The 22,682-nt window shown below is 39.8% G+C and overlaps 1 protein-coding gene across 7 annotated transcripts in view; it reads left to right on the top strand.

Moving 5' to 3' along the window:
* Nucleotides 1–22,682, top strand: part of FARP1 (FERM, ARH/RhoGEF and pleckstrin domain protein 1) — a 163,130-nt gene that overhangs the window by 81,291 nt on the left and 59,157 nt on the right. For all 7 annotated transcript variants that reach the window (XM_083884765.1, XM_083884764.1, XM_083884763.1 and 4 more), the window contains exons 2-5: nt 14,243–14,347; nt 18,853–18,895; nt 19,983–20,061; nt 22,467–22,564. In XM_083884765.1, coding sequence (XP_083740891.1) covers nt 14,243–14,347; nt 18,853–18,895; nt 19,983–20,061; nt 22,467–22,564 — 325 coding nt within the window. The remainder of the gene's footprint in view (nt 1–14,242; nt 14,348–18,852; nt 18,896–19,982; nt 20,062–22,466; nt 22,565–22,682) is intronic.

The raw sequence follows: 22,682 nt of genomic DNA, 5'->3' as shown, positions 1-22,682 counted from the left end.
CTGGGAAATCGTGTTTCTTTATAAACAAGAGGAAATGTGCGGGCTTGGAATGAATGGTTACTGACAGTGATGAGCATAACTCACCTTTTCCTGGCCTTTATTTTTCAGTCTGCTTATAGTTGTGATATGTTACATGAAAGAAGTTATCTGGGAGGGGGTTGAATTCTTCTTTTGGATCACTTTCTTGTTTTCCGCCCTTTTCCCTCTCCCTGTAGGCTGTGGAGAGAAAGTAGGGGCAGCTTGTGGCTGTGGGCACATGCCAGCATATGGGAGCAGTGGGAGATATTGTCTGTTGGCATTTGTGCTTTCCTAAACTGCAAGTACTAGTTGTTTCCAAAGCCAAATGGTGTCCAAGTATGATGGTCTCACAGGGTGAGAGCCACACACTAAACCTGTCACTGGTCTAATCTCTATATCACACTGTCACTTGAGTAAAAACTGCACTTTTCTCTTGGAGCAAATTGTTCTGTGGCTACCTGTAGCACATACTAATTACTTTGTTAAGATTTTTAGTACCAGTAGAGCAGATGAGATGCAAGTTCCAGTTATGACAGACCTCTACATTTGCTAATATTTGCATTTCCTCAGCATGATTTAAACCTGCTATTTTAGTACAAATATGAAGGCTTTTTATCTTTCTTTGTGTTCTCTGGGTAGCTAGAATCAGAACCGCAGCACTTTGTTTGATCAATGAATCTTTGGCTTACCTGGGGACATGGTGGCCAGCTTCCTCAGCTCCCCCCTCACTGTGTGGTTTGAAGGAGTCTCCCACCGGGACTCACTCAGAAGTTGCTGCCTTTGGTTAGCTTGAATGGACCTGTTGAGAAGTACTGATGATCTGGGAAGAGTTAAAATGCCAGAAGGATGCCAGTGACATGTGCCTTCATTTACCTTTCTCATCCTGCAAAGCCTATGCTTGATGCTTTAGCTTAGACAGGATGCCTCAAGCTGTTTGGTAGCAACAATTGAAGAAATACTTACAGTCTGAAAAAACAAAAGCTGATAAGGTTGGCTCCTTAATGCCACATCAGGGTTACATCTCTCCCTGGTTTAGTCATGTGGTACTTTTGTCAAGCGTTGTTACACATTGTGATTAAAAATCAAGGCCAGTACAAGAAGTATATTAGCAGTAATCATTGGTCAATGCCATTTTGGTCTTCTTTTGGTCTCCTTAGGCAGAAGTTCTTTCCCTAAGGAGAATTATTCTGAGTCTGGCAGGATTGTCTGACTTCTCCAAGTAAATTTAAAAGATCGTTCCTGAAGCTGGTAGCAAGACAGTGTTTTGGTGGAGATCACTGAAGTATTTATATATGCTGGCACAGAACTTCACTTGAGGGCTGGTGAGAATATGGATAACCTAAACATTTTATAAATAGGCAAAGATGAAGTATATTTAGTAAGTATATGAAGTATATTTAGTAAGTTTCATACTAGGCATCTTGGTAATAATGACTTGCAGCACAATCAAGGGAGAGGATTGTCCTGCTCCACTCTGCACTGTCGTGGCCTCACTTTGACTCCTGTGTGCAGTGTTGGGCAATGCAAAATAAGAAAGATATAAAGTTATTAGAGAATGTCCAGAGGATGGTGAAGGGCCTGGAGAGGAAGCTGTATGAGGAGTGGCCCAGGTCACTTGGTCTGTTCAGCCTGGAGGAGACTGAGGGGGGACCTCATTGCAGTCACAACTCCCTCATGAGGGAAGAGGAGGGACAGACACTGATCTCTTCTCTGCGGTGACCAGTGACAGGACTGAGGGAACAGCCTAAAGTTGTGTCAGGGGAGGTTTAGGTTGGATATGGGGAAAAGGTTCTTCACCCAGAGGTTGGCTGGGCCCTGGCACAGCTCCCCAGGGCAGTCCTGACAGAGTGCAAGAAGCTTTTGGAAAATGCTCTCAGGCCCATGGTGTGACTCTTGGGGATGCCCTGCGCAGGGCCAGGAGCTGGACTCCAGTAATCCTTGTGAGGCCCTTCCGACTCAGCATATTCTATGATTCTATGATCCAGTTATGTTGTTACATTGTAAATGAAATGTATTGCTCTTGCGTAGCCCAGGCATCTCTAAGTTACCTGGGTATTAGTATTAGTATTTAAAAAAGCATATTTACAAATGTAAATTTAAAATTGGTTGTATACTATCTCTAAAGACATAAGGACTGGGGTTTCAGCAGTAAGAAAAACCCACAAATGACATAAAATCAAATGGTTTTCCAGTTACACACATTATTCTCGAGGTTAAATGGATTAAAACTCTTTCTGGAGGAATTCAACGTAAGACTGAAAATGTGGTCAAAAAAGTCTCATTGTGGCTGCCTGATGTTTGACTTTTGATAGCACATCCCCAAAGACTTCTCTTTGACGTACCTTAAACAGAGAATGCCTGTTTTCCACAAAGTCTGTTGTTGCTGATAAAGCTCATTTATATCTAAGTGGTATCTAATACGACAGTGTTGTATTCTGGCCTTAAGAAAAAAACAGTTGAATAGCTCATTTGCCTTTTTAAACCTGTTGTGCCTAAATTTCAGCAATTTTGTCCAACGCCCAAATCATAGTAAGTAATTCTGTACAACACATGTTTTTGAACAGTGTGTGAAAGAAAACGATGCACATTAAAACATAATCAAATCCATAAAAGTTGTGTTTCAGAGGCTGTGTTTATGCACTTGGGATAGTAAGTAGTGATGCTTTCCTTTGATATTCAAGGCCTCTATGTTAGTGACACAGAGCAGATCTCCTAGGAATCTCCTTAGCTTGAACAGTTGGTATGGCTGAATGAGCAGTGAAGCAGAAGGGTGTAAGTTATGGTCTGTGAAGTATTTCACATTAACTGCAGGCACAGGCAATTCTGTAAGGTACACGCACGTATATATGCACACACACACACACATGCAGAAGTGGTGGGAAAACAGGTGAAAGTGAATGTTCCACCTTCAACATAGGCAAAAGTAAAATCTTGCTCACAGTCAGGAGGAAGCTCTCTGGAGATTTATGAGAGACTTTTGCCTGGCTCAGTCCACGTGCTGTTAACAGCACGTTGTTAACAGACACCATGTACAGCTTAGAAATCCTTCTGGCCTTTCTTCCCTCTTCACCTCCTGCTGCCCCAGAGATACAAGCACAAATCCCTTCCTTCCCTGGTTTGCCACAAACGTATAAGCAGACCTCTGCTCTGTGTGCTGCTTTGCTGTTTGATGCTGGGTTGAACATACTGGTCTGTATTTTGAAGTGACTGGAGGTGGAGTCACTGTTTCCACAATGCACACCGGCACCATTTCATTTGTGCTGCCCCCAGTGATGGGTGCAGCTATGTGTGGTTTGCTAACATAACCATTCATCAGACTCCTACAGTCTAGAGGCAGTTCCACCTTTCAGAGACCTGAGATGGCCCATGGATGGATTTTTTTTAGAGCATCTGCTGTGTAAGGATGCACTGCAAGTTGCAGGCAGGCTGCAAAGGAAGAGGGGAAAACTCCTGAGGATCTTTCTGAAAGCTGTGTTGTTGTTTTAAAAAGGGATGTAGTTTTTTTAATCTTTCCTTGAAATTTGTTACTTGACTACACCATTTTGAGGTGCCTCTGAAATCTGCTGGTAGCAGCAGCCATTATTGTAACTCTTACCATACCAATTCCCCTAACTAGTTTGTGTCCCAAAATAAAGGTAGCACTTTCTAGTGATGCTCAAAACAGAGCTTGTGCCTTCCCCTTCAAATACCCTAAGAGTATAGACAGTTCTCACTTCTTCTCCTCTGTCTTTGCATGTTTAAAAGACAAATCAGACCCTGGGTACATTCAGTTTTAAGATCTTTTGAGGCTGCTTAGAGAAATCTTTAACACATTTCCTATACATCCATCAGGTTGGTGCATAACCAAACCAGAAACTCAGATTTGACGAACAAAAAACTACTCAAAAGTTCTGCCTTTCAGATACTTAAATAAAGGATTGCTTTTTAGACTTAGGTTTTGCCCTTGCAGGTTTTGCTTCCATGAAAATGAGTTGTTGGTATGCATTTTGCTCACTAGGAATGAACTCAGATCATCTCTGTTTCAGTTTCACACATAAATACAAGATTACTCCGTGTCCAGTCTGGAGCAGTTGCAGAATGCTGCAGCCAAGTTTTTCTTTAGACAGTCCACATCAGTTTTGGAAGACAGGCTGGTACCAAATGGATCCTACAGAAACTTTATTTAAATTGCATCCAAGGTTGTCTTTCTTGCCCTGCCTTGCACTTTGGCTGTCAGAGCACTGCATCCAGCTGGAGCTGCGGTCTAGCTGAAGACAAAGAAGATTAGAGTGTAAAGATTTAGGGTGTAAAATTATTACATTATAGGTTAGCAGCAGCCACAGCCTGAAGGCTTCATCTAGGAGTGTCCTTTTTGTATCCAGTTGTTAAAATGCAACAACTTTCCTGCCTCTGATAAAGTAAAAAAAGTAAAATATGTACAGTCCTGGATGGTGTGAGCTCTTTCTGAGATAATTAGTATTGTTGAGACTGATGAAAAGGTTTTTCCTGATGCATTTGGGTTTGCTTTAGATATAGGATTTAATATTTTACTTCTTACTTTTTGTTGGGGCATGTTGTGGAGTTTTCTTCCAGGTCTTGGACTTCTTGCATTTAAATGAAATTATTTTCTTCAAAGGATTTTACTACAATCAGGGCTGAATTAAATGTATCCAAATAGAAATAGTAAATAGCCACTTTGCATCTCAATCTGATTTTATAGTAATAACTCCTATATTCTCATAACACTTCGTATCCTCATGTTTCCAGTCTATGTGTAAGGGTTCTGTTTTCATGTTTGATGACTTAAGAATTGCCTACTCCTTCGTTGCAGCAAAGTGTTTGTTTATGTGTAAAGAAAATTAGGAAAAATGAGCAGGCAAAGAAAACAAAACAGAGAAGCAAGCATTCACGTCTTAACGTGAAAAAAAAACCAACAAAAAACCTTGAGTTGGTGATTAAATGATTTTTGCCTTGAAACAGAGAGGAGTGTAAAAGTGGGAGGCAAGGGGTGAGGGGTGTCACAGAGTTTGGGGTTTCCATCCCCAATTATGCACTGGCTGCTACACTGCTGAACTACACTGAAAGCACTGAATGGGACCATTATATTCCTTTTCAAAAGTTGTGGGCTATGAAATTCAATCTGAGGTATTTTTAATGAGTGTTCTGAGCCTCAGTTGCAGCTCTTCCCAAGAAACAACGAGCACAGTGTACCACTAAATAGCACCAGGGCTGGGGGTTAAACTCATTCAGTTTTTTGCTTGCAGGGGGAGAAAGTAATATCAACATTTATTTGACAGGTATATGCTTGGTTCCAGAGTTGAGCTTTAGTAAAATAGCTTTTCATAAAGAAAACGTTCTGAAAAATGAGGTTCTATCAGCCTCACATCAAACTCCCACCTAGTTTCTGAAAACAAATCTTGTGGTGTGTTTTCCAAAGCTAGTGCCCACAGTGCACATGCTGGGCTTGTTCTGTGGGCATCCTTGTGCTGCCGAATGCTGGCAGGCACATCCCTGTGGGCAGAGCCTTGTGGTGGAGGTGCAGCTCATGCCAGATGGAGACATCTGCCCAGTTACACCCTTGGCTGTCAATTAAACATAGGTAATTCAGAGGTGATCTTTGTCAGAGAGATGCCTGCTGGCATCCCTGTGTCCCCACTGAGGGTTTTGGTGGCATAGTTGGAATGGCTTTGGTGTGACTCCCTCCTTTCTTGCCCTCTGAACTAGACATAGCTTTTCAGAGAAGAATTTTTAGCATGCACTTGGTTTTAAAAAAGCCATGTAGCACAAAGGTATTGTTGCCTTCCACCTTTCTTATGTGCTGATTTGCAAAGAAGTTTGCTTCAGATCATGGGGAAAGCACTGTTCAATGCATCTGCCCTGCAATTCACACCAAGATCTTAAATTCCTGGTGGGCTGGCTCTGGTTTTTGCAAGTCATCACCATGCAGTGTCAAGACTCTGAGGCTGGAATACATCATGTGGATGATACTCCTCAGAAAGGAAAATAGTCACTTCCAGCAGTGGATGGTTGCCTTCATAAGGGGATGAAGAACAACCACAAACCACTTTTAGTTTTGCTAGTAAAATTAGGCAGAGATGACTCAGCATTTACAGGAGCTAATTTAGGGAATAAGATGACATACTTTTAGTAAGTATGCTCATTGTTCTTTTAATGCCTCATTTTTCTTGTCCACACTGTGCATTTTAACAATGTTCAAGGAAAGTAATTTTGGTTTAGTAACAGTGATACTGCCAAGAGTTTCCCACTGGAAGTCTAAGATTTTAATTGTTGGTGTGTGAAATTTTGCAGCCTTAAACAGTTATTTAAAAGACTTGCTCTGCCACTGCTGATTTCCCACAAATGTTTTACACCTATCTCAAGGAAGTTATGCTTGTACCACAAGAAACAAGGTTTAGTTTTTTCCGGGAGGACTAATTAGCTTCAGCAGAGACCTGTTTTTGCAGTTCAGTATTTTTTGGGTTTAGGGGATTTTTGGCATTACTGAAATCGGGATTCACATTTCATGGGAAGGAATGTGTTGTCCGCATTGGGACAGTTTCTTAGAGGATCTTTAGGCAGATAACAATGAAGTTTTTCAGATGAATTCATAAGCAGATGTGATCAGAGCACCACTTTTTAATTGATAAAGTGAATTTTAGGTGAATATGTGTGAAATGCAGGATTTTGTAAAATCAGTACAGAAAAGTTAATACAAGATCAATTGTACTTTCTAACTGAGAGTTAGATATCAGCTAGTTAAAATGCTGTGAACAGAGCCAAAGCAACCAATGAACCAGGAAACTAATCATGAAGTATTTTGTTAATGCTTGTCACCATGAGTTACATTTCATAATAAACAGATGTGTACTTAGACTACTGTGGCCAAAAGCTGAATATTTTTGGTTTATATGGTTTGTGGTGTTTAGCTAGTGAGTTACAGTTTTTCTTTGGCATTGATGAAAGAGGGATGAATGTGTGAAACAAATTCTGGGGAATTTTGTCCCTGCAGCTACCTGAGGAGGAAATTCTCCAGGCTGCAAGAATCTGCCTCTTTCTTCCTCTTTCCTCTTTACAAAGTGGTCTACTAGCTTTTGTGGTGATTGCTGCCAATTCTGCAGTAGCAAACGCCTTGTCCACTAGAAATTTGAATAATTGAAAGATGGCAAATAAAATCAGTATTAGTATCACTTTGAATTTGTAAGAACTGCAAAGAAGTCAAATTATGGGAGGATTACACCTGAAGGTGGCAAGTTGGTTTGTAATGTGAAAAGCTCAGTCCTGAAGGTGCCCAACCTATCTCTCCTCCATTTTTGTGTCCTCTCATGCACACTGAAATGGCATATGTGATAAATACAGTGTGGGTGGTGTTTGCCCATTAAGGTGCAAAGCTATAATTTTATGAGCCAAGTGAAAACAGACCAAGGAGAGGCTCCAATTCCATAGCTTTACTCTACTGTAATTATGGAGATGTACAGTTACCTGAGGATTTACTGTAGCCGAGTTTTGTATTAGTCTGACTCTGCTATAAGAAAAAGCTTAACCAAGCAGTACTGAAAATAGCCTCATCATAAAACTTTTCATTAGCTTTGCTAGATAATATTTTTCCTTCCACAGCATTTAACTATTAAAGAGGAATATTTAGTATTTTCTGTTCACCTGAATTTTACTGTTGTCTATTTCTACTGAATTTGATTTTTGGGCACTGGAAGAGAGTTTAAGGTGTAGCAAGAGCAGTCCTTCTGCTTCTGCCTATTTTAGACAATATTTTGACATGTAAACCAGTTTGTCATGATCAAAAATCCAAGACCATGGTTGCAATAACAAATCCATATTTCAAATGTAGAAAACTGCAGTTTTCTTTTGGAGACCATGCCAAAAATGCAAGCAAATTAGAAGGTTTTTAAACCCCTTCTCTTTGTATTCTTTGCCTCGCTAATTGTTTGCTGTGTTGATTTTTGGATAGCAACAAAATTCTTAGAATAGTTGTTGTTGAAGTTTGTCATAGCTGGTAGGTGGGGAGGGCGCGAAAGTTTAACTTTGCAGCCACATTTTTTTAAAGGGCATTAAACCATACCTGAAGTAAAACTACCATATCTTAATATTGTGCTGGTTGAAAAAAGGTGCCACCACCACCAAAAGGTAAAAGTGTACATCAGAGACTGTGGAAGGCAGCCACTGGTGTTCAGGGAATACAGCTTATGTGGTGAGTGTAAAAGCAGTCCACTAAAATCTTGAAAGGAAAGAAGACTAAATAGTCTCATTGTACACACGCAGCAGCAGATGATCAATTTCCTGGTTTTAAGGCAGCATAAGAGACTTATTCTGTTACTGCTTTTGGCCTCAATCCGCCCTTTGATGGTATGTGCACAGTCTGTGCAAAAGCATGTGGGATATGTGCCAGGAGTGGAGCCCTCAACTACATTCAAATGGAAAATATCTTAAAAGGAACTAGGTGCCTTTAGGTTATCATAAAAATCTGCCTCTTCTACACCCTCTTTTCAAATGTGATGCCTGCCTGGTGGCCGCAGGTCCACTGCTTGAAAGTAGTGGTGGAGTGTGTGGCTGCTCTGTTCAGAGGTGTTGCTTTGCTGCTGTTCTTTGGCCTGGTATGTAGGAGTGATGAATCACATTTCTTCCAACACTTCTCAACTACCCAGTCAGTCAGAGATGAACAGCCAGGTAAAAACTAGTAAGCCAAGGTGTAAGAGCTATCTTTGTGGTCCAGTGCTATTTTTATAGTCATCTAATCCTTCCTATAGGATTAACACCTATGCTTTGAAAGGGAGGAGAGGAGAAGAAGGGCAGAGGGTCTCAAAGTGTCTTGGCAGTATTAGGTACAGAGAAACAACACTTCTTGCCTTTAATCCCATCTTTCAGGAAATAGACTTTTGCTAAATATGAATTATGCATTTCATTTTACGCCAGAAAGGAGAACTGTTTAAAATATGAAATTTGTCTTCAGATGCTGACAGCATTGTTCTCCTGTGAGTACTTTTTGAGCCTTCTTTGAAGTATAAATTTCTGACAGGGTTATTTGTTTAAGAACCTTGTGCTCAATCTCATCTGTGAGGTTATTTTTATACTATTTGCTTATCATGAAGTGTTCTTGGTTGGTTTTCTTTCATTTCAAAACTGTAGATACATACATAATTTTTAACAGTTTCAAATAACTGAGAAAGTTATGCTGTTAAGAACGTGGGAGTTTTATTTTTAGCAGTGATTACAACTGTGTATGTCTTCAGAAATAGTAATGAAGTTACTGAATGAAGTTTTCACAATAATTTCAATGCAGTTGTTAAATTGGAGGGTAAAAATAATTTGGCAATCTGATTTGGCTGATCTGATAAAAAGCTGATCAGTACAAGGAATTTTTTTGGTGATTAACCCTGAAAGAACAAATACATTTTAAACCTTGTGTTTTGCCTTTGTGCCATATAGCATTTAAGTATTTGTAAAATATTTAGCACGAGCAAATTGTCACATTTCATTTTAGACCATTTGAGCACCCAGAATGTGATAGGAAGAGGGCATCAGTGGAAGAAATGCCTGCCTTTATGTGGTGACAGGTGTGAATAACGAATGTACCTTTTTCTTTAAGATGAACATAAAGGAATTATTTTCTCTCCTATGAGCTGCTGCTACTACTGTACAAGCAAGTGTAATTAAAACCCAAAGCAACCCAAACTTCTCTCTGACCCATTTACAGCAGTTTTGAGGAAGAGAATGAGAACAAAATAGTCTGTGTTTCCATGTGAAACTATTTGTTACTTCAGCCAGAAATGGGACTTAAATTTTTCAATGTTCAGAAGAAAGTGTTTCTTTTATTTGGTTCTTTTAAGCTGGTATTACTGCTCAGTAATGTAAAAACAAATAAAGAAAAAACTTCCAATCAAAGATCATGTTCAAGCTGCAATCAGAGATTATTTGGCTGAACAGATAAAAAATGCTAAAACATCTATTTCACCATAAACATATATACTTATTTTTTGGTACATAATTAGTGAAATAATTGCTGAATCAACTGCAGGAGGTGGTGTAATGTGTTCAAACCTTCTTTTAAAGCTCTGTATATCTTCCAGATATAGCCATATACTTTTCTTTTTTTAAAAAATAACTCAAAATGTATTGCAGTCTATATCAAAGAATAGCCTAAACAATTTTGTAGAGGGATTTTTAAAAACAAATTATTGGCGTTTGCTAGAAGAATTGTTGAACCTATTAAAATATTCACCACTGGAAGATCATAAGCAACATTCATGTTTTGGATTTTGGTGAGAGTAGGGTGAGGCTGAATTGAGTAGAACTGAGATAATGAGCAGATAGCAAAATATTGAATATATAGTGCATAAAGCAGGCTAGTTTGACTTCATAGCTTGCAGCTAAATGTGGTGATGTACATTATTCATAATTTAGAACTTGATGTTCCCTGAAAATGTAAAGCGACTTTTAAAATGTAATTTCGCAGAGCTAAATGAAAGACCAGTTCAAAATGCATTAAGCAGTAAGGATGTTTAGCTGGAAGTCAGTGAGCTTCTTTTCATTGCAATGAATTTATAATAATATTTTGGTGTAAGTAAATACCACATCAAGAGAAAAATAGTAATTCTCTGGTATATCAGTCTGACTGGGGCTCACCTCATCTCATATCGTTAGAACAGATGTCAGGGCTTCTTGAAAGAAGTACACCTGTACTGCTCAGGAAAAGTTTCCTGCCAGTGTGCTCAGATGGGGTGGGAAGGGTTGCTCTCTGGAGCTGCAGTATTTTTTCATTGATTGTACAGGAATCTGGCTGTCAACAAAAAGAGGGGCAGGGAACTGCCAGCTGCTGCAGGTACTTCTCAGCTCCTGGGATTGCATGTGACCCTCCCCCAGCTGTATTCCATCAGTATACCATGCCCTCCAGTTTCCTTTCCCTTGCTGCCTCACAGAGTGGTGGTGTCTGTGGCAGCAAGTGGTCTGGAGATACAGTCTCACCACCAGCCTTCATTGTTTCCATGTTTCTATGCCAGTGTCCCCCATGGAGCAGACTGGTGCTGTCCATGGAGGAGAGAAAGCAGCCAAGCTCTGGCTTATGCAGGTGCTGCCACAGGGCTATAGAACAGGAGCCAATGAAGCTTGCCTAGAACTTCCTGTCTGAGACATGGCCGCAGGGCCATGCTTCATGGTTGGAAAATGCCTTCCAAGTTCTGTGGAAAACTTGTGTTTTCTTATAGGCCTTGTAACCACACTTAAGTCAGGCACAACTGTTGACTTCGGATGATGTCATCGGTGTGGCACACTCATTCCTGAATGCTCCCTCTGTCAGCTCGTGTTTACTGTGCCCTAAATGACTCCTGGTTTGCTTCCATACCCAGTAGACTGAGCTTTTAATTTATTGTGTTTAAATTTTTTAGTAGGGATGTCATGGAACTGCACTGAATCAAGATCTCTCTGAAACCTTGTGAATTCCTGCTTTTGTGGGTGTTGTACTTCTCCTTCTGGTCCTGCAAGACTGGAGTTTCATCAGGCTCTAAATCTCAGCAGATTTTATATGCACAGCATTTCCTTTGAGAGAGCTGTCAGATTTTATTTTGAGGTAGACTGATCAAAGATAAAATGAGTTTAGAATAATAATATTTACAAATAAGAGAGTAAGAAGCATTTCATGTTATTGAGGCATTCTCCAGAGAAAATGCCAAGTGACATAAACACTACAATACTGCTGTTCCATCGTTTAAATACCTGTAAGAAGAAGACCTTTATAAAAACACTCAGCAGGTTTTAATCAGAGGCTTTTACTCATGATCTGAGATCAGACAGCCGTGTTCTGCTCACTAACCTTGAGTTGGTGGGGTAATGCAAGTGGACTCTCTGCCTTTATTCCTGTTGGTCAAAAACCTCCACTCAGAGACACTTTTTTTCCTGTGAGGAAAGATGAAGTTTGGTCTTTGTCAGACAGAGGTCCATCAAATACTTTAGCTAGACATACATCCATGCTCACTGACATATGCCATTTTTCTGGTTGTGCACAAGTAGGAAAGCTTCCTGCTGTGAGGATAACTGGTAAACCCATTCTTCCTCTCTATAGCAGCCCCAGCCAAACTGCAAAGACCTGAGACTAATCTGGAAGGAGGAGTATTTACTTCTAAATTATTTCTAGATGTATTTTCAGAGCAGTAAAGTCATACCATTCTTACACTCAGTCTAATGTGTTTAATATTCTTCTGCTGCCTCCAAGGAAATGCACTTAGCAGGAAGCTCTTTCATTGAGACGGTGCATGTTTGTTTGTGCCTATGTACAGTGATAGATGGAGTGGAAAGTGTGGGAAGCTTTATGTTAGAACTGACATGCAAGGCACAATGGTCAGTGCAGGCTGGGTGGTGAACACTGGGAATGCTTTTGGTTTAATGAAGCTGGAGAACATGAAGTGATTGTATTCAAGTATACCTGCACTTGAGACTTACTTTGGATGCCATTGTATCTGATCAAAAGAGCTCTGTCTGGAAAAACAGAGGTCTTTCAGACTTCCTTCTTTGCATTGTCTTGGCATTGTACTATGAATTACTTCAGTTATTGCAAGGTTATGGTGAATGCTTAAAAAAAATTGTACTTTTATCAGTGATTGCTCTGTATGTGTTTTTTGACAGTATTCATGAGACTAATCTTTGCTACAACCAATGTTAACAAACAGTTAATATCTTGAGTGAATATTGCTTCCTGGTGGCTTAGGTCTCTCAGAAGAACTGGGAATATATTGGGTAAAAACCTGTTCAGCAAGTTCCTGGAGAAGTGAGCTTGGCTCTTCTCTTCAGACTTTTGAAACGAGCCAGGATTGAAGGGTTCAGTCATTGTGTCCTGCATGAAAAGGGTGACAGTGCTGCTGTGATGGCACATACATCCTGTGCTTTCCCTAAAAAAATGTCATCACTTTAATTTCTCTGCTGTAAGCCTGACTATTGGGTATTTACTTTTCACAGTTCATATTAGAGAATGTTAGATAAATTATCTTTGGAAAGATGCTTTTTCCACCTAGGATATTACCCTTAGTGGAAAAAGCCTGTCTTTATTTTTAGGTGTCCCAGTGAAACAGAGACCAGACTGCATTAGGATGCTTTTGAGAGGGTGTGGGATTGAGCAGCTGCCCACTCTCAAGTAGGCTATTGATATGGGCACTGCCTGGAGATGTCAGGGCCTGGGCTCAGACTCTGAGCTGGTCTGCCCACCTGTAATGGGTATTTTCTTCACTTGGTTACTATTGTTTCATTTTACTCTATTATTTACTGGGATAAAAAGGGAAGGGGCCAGTCTGTAGGTTGAGTGCAAGACTAGTAGTCTAGGATGTGATTGTTCTCTTGTAACAGCAGGGTTTGTGTAATTTAATGGGTTATTATTTGTTCTGAAGTAAGTGCAGACCTGTGTTTCAGGGCCTCTTGAGTTAAAATAGGTGCATTTGTCCAAGGAACAAAAATATTTGATTTCAATGATTGCCCTTTTTATACAGAGATGGGTTTTTGCAGAAGACTTGCTTGTGAACTGTAATTTGTAGTATTTTCTGCAGGTGTGGATTTAATGGATGAGCTGATGAAAAGAATCCTTACAATCAGCAGAGCGATGGCTCTGGGAACTAATATTGGGCTTGAACATCTGGTCTTAATAGAGGGAAGGCTTTCAGTGTGTTTGACTCCTCCAAATTACTTGCCAGCTCTGCCAGGGTAGCACAGACAGGCCTGCAGCAGCCTCAGTGCCTCCCAGCAGGAAGCTTGGGATAGGCCCACATGAAGTCAGAACCCAGGGCTTGAGCCCATTGTGTAACAAGCAGCATCCAGCAAACCCTCAGTCCCTGGTGTTTTGTATGACAGCTCTGTCCTGGTTTCATTGTGTTGTACACAGATGTACATGCACCACCTGACATTGCTTGAAGGGCCATGGGATAAAATAAAAATTCACAGCAGAAATTAGCCTTGGTGAACATAAGAAAAGTATATTCCAAGTTCCCCTCTTCTATTTCACAGTACTTTTCCCTCAAAAACTAAAAGTGCACTAAAGATGCATTCAAAGCTGCCATCCATGGATGGATGAATATAGTCTTTAGCTTTAAAACTAATGCCATAATTGTCAACTGCCCTGTGGCCATGGTTAGAATATCCACTGATTTTGTAAACAGTTTTGGCAGTGTTGTTTGCTGAATAACTTCTTAGCATAATAATTTTTCTGCCACTAATTAAAAGCATCTTTGTAACCCTAGGCTTTGTTTTCTTCTTACAGCAAAGAGCTCCAGGGAAAGTTTTGCATGATGCTGTTTGCAACCACCTGAACCTTGTTGAAGGCGACTATTTTGGCCTTGAATTTCCAGATCATAAAAAGATGATGGTATGTATGAGGGTTCGTTTTCAGCTGGTTTTCATCTGCATGCACACTGTCTTCTCTCCTCCTGCTTCTTACTTGTAAGATATATTTAATCCTCAGTCTTCAAAAGGGAAAGGACTTTTTTAAAAAAAATTGTTCTTGTCTAGTGGAGTTGAAGAAATGTTTTTAAAACCTGATTGTTCCTGTCAGATTTCATCTGCATTGAAAGTAATGGCTAGTTCAGACACAAGTTGAGAAAGTGTTTTGTTTTTCTAAGTTGCTGTAAAGAAGCCAAAGGCTGGACTTTTACAGAGCCTCAACTCTGGATTTTATAGTCCTGCTTAATTTGAAGTGCAGAAATAAATTTTCTCTGCTGATAGAAAAGTTGTAATGGTTGTGACAGAGTTCATGAAAAACATTATGGGGCAAGGAAAGTGATAGATAAAATATTACAAGGTTAATAAAAAGGAAAGCAAATCTGAGAACCCCCCCAGAAATTGATGGGAGTCCTTTCTGGGGAGTTGTGTGGCACAGCCAGGTGTCCTGGTCCTGACACTCAGGAGAGTGAGATCAGCTGCTGGAAACATTCAGGTATTGCACTACCCATATCATGTGCCAGAGAATGGCGCAGGCTGATGACTTCTTTCTTAGTCTTTAATGACTTTCTTCTTGAAGTTTGTTTTATTTTAGACTTATCATGTAACCTACTAGCATGTGTGCTAGTTATTTGGATTGTTTTGCCAGTACATTCTAATGTACATTGTATTTCATGCCTGTTAGGTTAATTTTGCACCAGCAGTCTGGATGACCTAAAAGAGATGACTTAAGGCAAGCTAAGATATCCATAAAGAATGATATTTCTTAATGAACAGTAGGAATCTCTTTTCTGTCATGCCTTATTTGAGGCACAGACATTAGACAACAGACATTAAAACAGAATGCTAGTGGTCATAGTATTCTAGGCTAACTGTAATTAAATGGATTTTTTTTAAAATGGATGTTAATCTTTAGAAGGGATCTGCTTCACAGTGTGCTGCTGGAATTACATAAAACACAGTTCGCTAGAAGGGTTAGCATTCTGCCAGATACCCTTGGCTAATGCTTGAGGTAACTGGAGAGCTTAATGTAACTTTTCCAAGCAGTGCAACTGTACAGTACCATTGCAGCAGAGGGTCCATGTAGCTGGGTTAATAATGACATTATTGATGTATGTATGCATTGATGTATGTATGTATGTATATATGTAAAACTGAAACAAATCCTAACATCTTTTGTATATGTATTTTGTATATACAGTTGCTTTTTAGTTTTTCAGAAAATACAGAAGGTCATTTGATCAACCTTCTCTACTTCACAGGTCATTAAGTTTTAAACAGATGACTGTCTGTGTTTTGCTCAGAGACCTGAAGTAAACTAACAGTTTTCAGTCTTGTGAAAACAAAGTGGTTTATTTGCTTGAGGCAGAACACAGGAGAGATTGAGGTGCTGCCGCTGCCTGAGGCCCTCATAGTGGCAGGAATTGACTGGCTGAAAATGTGTCCAGACAATCACAGTGGGGGATGCAGGGCTCTGATGAAGAGGATGGTGGAGAAAACCCTCAAGCACAGTTCCAATTCAACGTTAAGGAAAACACTTCCATGCACTGAGCATGGTAACTCAGCTGGCCTCTACTCTTGCAAAAGGAAGTACTAGCCAAATATCTGAGAGCACCAGTCCACATTCTTGCTGGTTGGTCCAGTCTTTGCTTCTGAAAAATGGGCAGCTCCACAAACCTTGCCCATATCTAGTCAGCTGTGCCCCAAGAATGGTGAAAGTCAGTGGAATTAATGCCTTCAACCACCCGAAAGCAACTCGCAGAGACTCTGAAGCAGAAGATTTGATTATGAATTGTTTCAATGTGGAGAAGCACTCTGAAAGTATTATTTACACTTAAATTATTGTAACCAGTTTATATGATGCAATTGAGGTGAATGTTCCCATGGGATTTAAAATTCTCTGAGCTTCATAAAGGCCATAATGTAGAATTGAGGCATTGTGCAAGTAAAAAATCCTTTAGTTAATGTCTGAGAAATAAAATACATATGCGTATTTTATATTTATACCATCTGAAGAGAATGAGTTGCTTTTCCAATGTAGAGTGCAATGTAAAAGGAAAAATAAATATTTAGAGCGTATTTGTTTGTATGTAATCATATGTATGTGAAGTCATGTATTCATAATTTGGCTGTGTTTATTTCAAAATGGAAGGCTCCAGACCTCATATCTGACATATTGACAGTGGTATGTCAAGTTGCCTGGCAGCTGTATACATTCAGGCATGCCATGCTTGGAGCAGACATGATCTGCATGGGAGATGTTTGTGGAGGGTCTGACTGCTCCACTTCCTGCTGGGACAAGGATAAAAACAAGGCACTGTCGCCAAGCCTGGGGTTTCACAGAGTTTCATCACACTTGATGTCTGCCCCAATTCTCCAGCTGCTGAAATCTGGTCACCATCGTGGAATGCCAGCCTTTGTTTAACAAAAAAATGATCTAGGCTTGTAGTTCTGGAAAAAATGAAAAACATTAATCTTAATTAAGTCCTCACATTAGTTTTCCTTTCCAGTTTATAAACCAGTCTCAGACTGATGGTGTTTAGGTATGGTGTGGGAGCTGCATGATGCAGAAGTTTTGATTGTTTGGGTTTGGCCATAGTGATGACATTGTTTTGCCCCACCTTTTTCACTACATGCATTCAGTACATGGATTTGCAATATCCAGCAGTCTGTTCAAGGATGTTATAACTTGCTGGTAGAATGGCTGGGATAGTAGAGAAAGGAATGGTGCACTTGTGTGCTCATGCTGTACCATAAAGCCACTCTAGGGACAAGAGAGGGGTTGGGGTTTTTTTAGCATCAAGTAAAATACATTATTCTCATAATCTTATAAATTGGTTATCTCATAATCAAGATGTCTTTTCCCCCTGTCATTAAACTTAGCCTGACCTTTGTTGCAGATTATGTACATGCGAACTTTCTGAAACAAAACAGTTTTAAGTTATTCAAGTGTCAAAGTGTGTCAGGACCAGTTTAACATGTGATAAAAACTGTATTGCTGTTCTTGGATAACCAAGTTACGTTAACCTCTGAAACAACAACAAAAAAAGACTTTCCTAGACTCAGAAACATAAGAAAAATTCTATTGAGTAACATTAGAGTGTGGGAAAGAGCAGGGCTGTGAGGTCTCTACGAATTAGAATCACTCATATTAACAGTGCTAAAAATGGCACATGGCATTGGAGCAGTTACACAGCAGTGATACAGGCCTGCTCCTGTTTGGCTTCTTGGGTGATTTTGGGAAATGTTTCAGTCTCTGCATAATCTAAAATTATTAAAGGTCAAAGAAGTAATAATTTTAATACATACTCTTTTTCTAGAGGAAACCTCAGTTAATTTGTTTTTTAATGGCTTTAACCTTTGTGATAGTTGTAGGGTGTTCTTCCACAAATTCCAGATGTCTTCAAGGGAGGCCCTGTCCAATTTAGTGAGATAACAAAATATAAATCATGGGCATGGGTAGTTACCAGCTGAGGACTGTGAGCTGTCTCCAGGCCCTGTGAATCATCTGGCTTTTACCTTCTGTGTGATTGTACTTTGGCTTTCTATAACATTTTGCCCCAGCCTTTCTGACTTGAGACTGCAGGATGGTGAGATAGACTCTGAAAACTGTATTTCCACCCACTGCTTTGGTTTTGAAAGCTGAAGGAAAGACCCACACACTGTCCTGGAAAATGGGTTGTCAAGTGAACTATATGCAGAAGTTACGCTGTCCCCAGTCAAGAATGCCTGGGCCTGAATTTCCCAGGTTTATGGAAAAGAGAAAATGTTCCATAGCTCAAAAGTAAGCTTTCTCCCACCCGTGCTTTGTACTGTTGTCTGTGTCACACCTATGATCTGAGAGGACATTCCTCCCTGCAGGTGGTGGGAGGAGGGCTCCTTCATCTCTATGGAGCCCAGCAACAGAGCTCCACAATTATGCCCAGACCTCATACTGGCATTCCTGTGGGTCCCCCATACCAGTAGGCTGCTGCCATCTCATTTCTCCATTTGTCCAGCATTCCCAGCCTCAAAGGCAAGCACCAGCTCTCTTCACTTCCCTTTCTCAAGACTATTCAGGGTTTTGAGCTCGATGACAATGTTGGACTGTCGTTTCCTAAACGCCCCATTTCAGTTGTTCTTTCCACAAAATTAATGGTTCCTGACCGCATGTGCTGTGATTGTTGGTGTCTGGGACAAGTGCAGGGGAGATTTCCTCACTGTTTCCCAGCTCTCTGAATCTCTCCTGCTTTGAAAGCTGTGCCTGTTCATAGTGCTCTTTCCTGACCATCTCCCAGAATTTTGGGGAGAAAATCCACCATGTATAATTAAGGAAAGCATAATGGCCACACTGGAAAAAAGTAAATAGGTAACTGATAATCCAGGTATTGCATTAAAAAATGCTCCTCTGGTAGTTTGTTTAGAGATGATAACACAGCCCTCTTTTGTTTTCAGGTGTGGCTCGATCTTTTGAAGCCTGTTATGAAACAGATTAGAAGTAAGTACTTCCTTGTTGACATTTCTTTCCTCAGTCTGAAAGTACTTGAATAAATTAGGATTCTGATGGTTGCAATCTTTATATTCTCAACCTTCTGCACTAAATTTTTTTGGAATTATATTTTAATTCTGGCCTATTCGTAGAAGATGTACCTGTGAAGTTATGTCACACGAACATATGAATGGGCTGACCCCATGGGAGGCTGGGTTTTAGTCAGTCACTGGAAGAGGCACTGGTGGCAATGAAGGGAACAATTTTGTAGAGAAAAAGAGGGCAGTAAAAGAAGGAATAAAGGAACATACATTGCTGACTAGTAGTAGCAGGAATCAGAATAGAAGAAAAAGAACAGGAAGACTATTACTGGGAAGGGGCTGGCAGGTGTGTGACAACTGTGTGGACCTTGCTGCAGAACCTGTGACTTTTGGAGACCAAGAGGGGGAAACAGTTTGGATAGGGGAAGCTACAGTGGGTGGTAGGAAAGAACAGGAAATTGTAAATAGCCACCAGCTCTGGGAAGAGTTGAAGTGAACAGGAAAGATTCTGATTATTTTGTTTCTCTGTCAAATATCAGCCAAGATTTTAATTTATTGAGCTTTGCCATTGAGATTCAGTTTTTCCAGTTGCTTTTCTGGTCATATTAGTCTGAGTGTATGGTCTGGCATCTCTCCCTCTCACAAGACAAGCAGGTCCTTTTCTCACTGGTCATACTTGTAAGAATTGGAACAAATATGCCATTCTTAAAACAGAAATAGTAATTTGCTAGTGGACTTAAAAAGCAGAGTATATTTTAGTTCCTGCCTGTTCTGAAGCAAGGAAAATAGATACACTTATTTTATTGGATCAACTGATGTAATTGCTAAAAACATACTTGGTTGTGGCAGAGTAGCCCTTGACCGAGTTACTGTTCTCTTTTATTGTGTGTAAATTTTATTGGGCATTCTCCAAATATCCTGCATAGTAACAAAGGACAAGAGGTTAGCATGTCTGTATGCACTGCAGGTTACATGAATCACCCCTTGTACATCACTGTGCATATTTGGCCAGCATGTTATTGTTTTTTGTTAACTTTCTTTGACATCTTCCCTAGGACCGAAGCACGTTGTTGTAAAGTTTGTGGTAAAATTCTTCCCACCTGACCATGCTCAGCTGCAGGAGGAATTGACAAGGTTAGTAACTGTGTGACTATTTCTTCTTGTTAAATCTCTGATGCACAGATAGGAGAACATGGAATTTGAGATGACTGGTTGAGGATCAGTGACTGCCTCTTACTTTTAGCTTGGTGTTATTTGTCCCAGCCTTGAATGCATCTGAAAAAGTAGGCTCTAAGATTCAGCTGCAGTCTGTGCTGAGAGATTCTGCAAAGTGCAAGAGTCCTTTGCATGCTTGGATGTGGAGTCCAGGGAGAGCTTTACTAACCCCAAGAGAAGTCAGTTTGTCACGATGCAGTCATGTATCGGTGCCCTGGGGTATCCTTATGCCAAAGGACATGTGTAACTCTGCACACTCATTTGGGAGAGAGCTGTTTGCTGCTTTGCAGCAGCATTGGACATTGTCTGTATAGCCAACACAAATGCCAGAGGTTTGCACAGGTGGAAGTGTGACTTTGGAGATGGAGAAATGCAAAGGAGAAGGAATAAAATGAAAAATAAGAATGTAGAGAAAGATACACAGATATGCAGACAGAGTACCTTAATACTAATGTTTAAATGCTTTTCAATGCATTTCAAAAACTTCATTTAAACTTTGAATTTCACACTGTATTGGCACAAAAATACCAATTTTTCTGTGCCTGTTAAAGTTCTTTCTCTCTAGGGTCCTTCATTTATGGTCAAGAACATTGTTTTGTTGCAGTATTTTTTCACTGCAACTTTTCACTCTTTTTCTAGTCTACAATATTGTTAGCTTTAAATTACATGTTTCCATTCTGATTTAGAATTTTCACTGTTAGTTTTTATTTTCAATCTTCTCAAAACACGAAGTCCTCTTTTGCAAAGTGCTCTGGTGTCCTTGTGACTTGCATTATAAAGAACAAGTCTGCTTTTGTGATGTTCACTGTTTATCTTTGTCATGTTTTATTTTGGCAATAGAGCATTGAAATCGAAAAAAATAAATTATTGATATTGCTTGATGGCCTGGAAAGAGAAAAGTAGAAATGTGGGGTAGGAAGAAGGAGTATTTACTTGGTAATGATTAAAGAATAAAAGAAAGAGTAAAAAGAATAAAAGGATGAATGAAAACTTGCAACATGATGTTATTAATGAAACATTTCTGTTTCTAAATAGATATTCTGCATATCTGTTTCTTAGTATGTGAACTGAAAATTAATTTTTGGCGATCTCTCCCTGTACCTGGAGATGTGTCTCTTAATCCTAATCATTTTTTTTGTTAGATTTTAAATATATATGCTAAGGAACTTGAACATATATACGCAGCAGTGTGTAGGATGTGAAAGCAGTTCCACAGGGAACTGCTTCATCACTTAAAGAAGAGACTAAAACATTTTTGTGCTATGTTCCTCTACCAGGCTGAATTTTGTATGGGTAGACAGATGCCTGCAGCTTTCAAAAGGATGTTATGTAGATCTGCTGTATTATTTCAGTATGTACACACAGAGTATTTTTCTGTACTTGTTAAACTGAATAAATGAAAAGCTTGCCCTTTTTATTTAGTGTGCCTGCATCTTCTCATTCAGAAACTCACTTTTCAAATGAGAGCTTTTCTCTAAACCTATTAAAATCAAGTCTTATTAAAATTATTGAGATCCTAGTATGAGCTATTCAGAGGAGCTGCAGTCTTTGGAAGGCATGCTAAAATGTGTCTCGCCACTTCAGGCTTCATATCAGCTGTAGGAAAAATGCCCATTGCTAGCTGTCTTTTTTATTGTTGTTTTTTCTGAAGGGAAGACTTGGATACTGAGTGGAATTAAGCCAATTTCTATTGAAGCTAAGAGAAATTTAAATGATGAAATAATATTTTTGGACTTCTGTTGTCCCTGCATTTAAACTAATGGTGTAGAATTGCCCTGCATGACTGAAATGGTTTTGGCGATTTTAGAAAGGGCTGGTACATGGACAATGCAGGTATTAGGGCCACAAAGGCATCAGAGCTAGCTAGAGTTGTTTGATCAAGATTTTGTGCCTCACTCCCAAATGAGTGCCAGGGTGGAATTTTAGAGTTGACTTTGTATTTTACAAGAGCCAACTGATAACTCTGCATCATTGGTTTATCTGTCATTTCTTCATTGTTAGATGCAGCTGCATTATCTCTTGCTGGTACTTAATAGCTGTCACATTTGCTTGCACTGTCGTATATCGTTGCTCTGGTTCCAAATGGAGGGAGAAAGAGAGAAAAAGAGAGATATCTTGGTTCTTCAAAGCAGCCACCATGTACAGCTCTAATGACAGTAATACAGTATCTGCTGTGTTTTATTTACCCTCTAAACTTAGGTAATTCAGATCACTTCTGTAGATTCCAGAATGTGAAGGGAACATGCAGTCAAAGCCAGAGTTGGGTTACTTTCTGCTCTTTTTCTCCTTCTTTGTGTAAGTCTTTGTTCACTCTTGTTTTGCAGGTACCTATTTGCATTGCAAGTGAAGCAGGACCTGGCACAGGGAAGGCTAACATGCAATGATACCAGCACTGCCCTCCTAATCTCACATATAGTACAGTGTAAGTTCCCTTTTTTTCTTCTTTCCAGACAGATAAACAGGATGATTGGTTTGCAGGGTTACCTGTTAGTAGCTGCTGTAGGGACAGGTTTAAGCCATATGGACAACTTATTGTAGCT

Source organism: Zosterops lateralis (genome assembly GCF_965231275.1).
Source record: "Zosterops lateralis genome assembly, chromosome: 2".
NCBI lineage: Eukaryota > Metazoa > Chordata > Aves > Passeriformes > Zosteropidae > Zosterops > Zosterops lateralis.
This window is presented reverse-complemented; position numbering and strand designations above follow the sequence as displayed.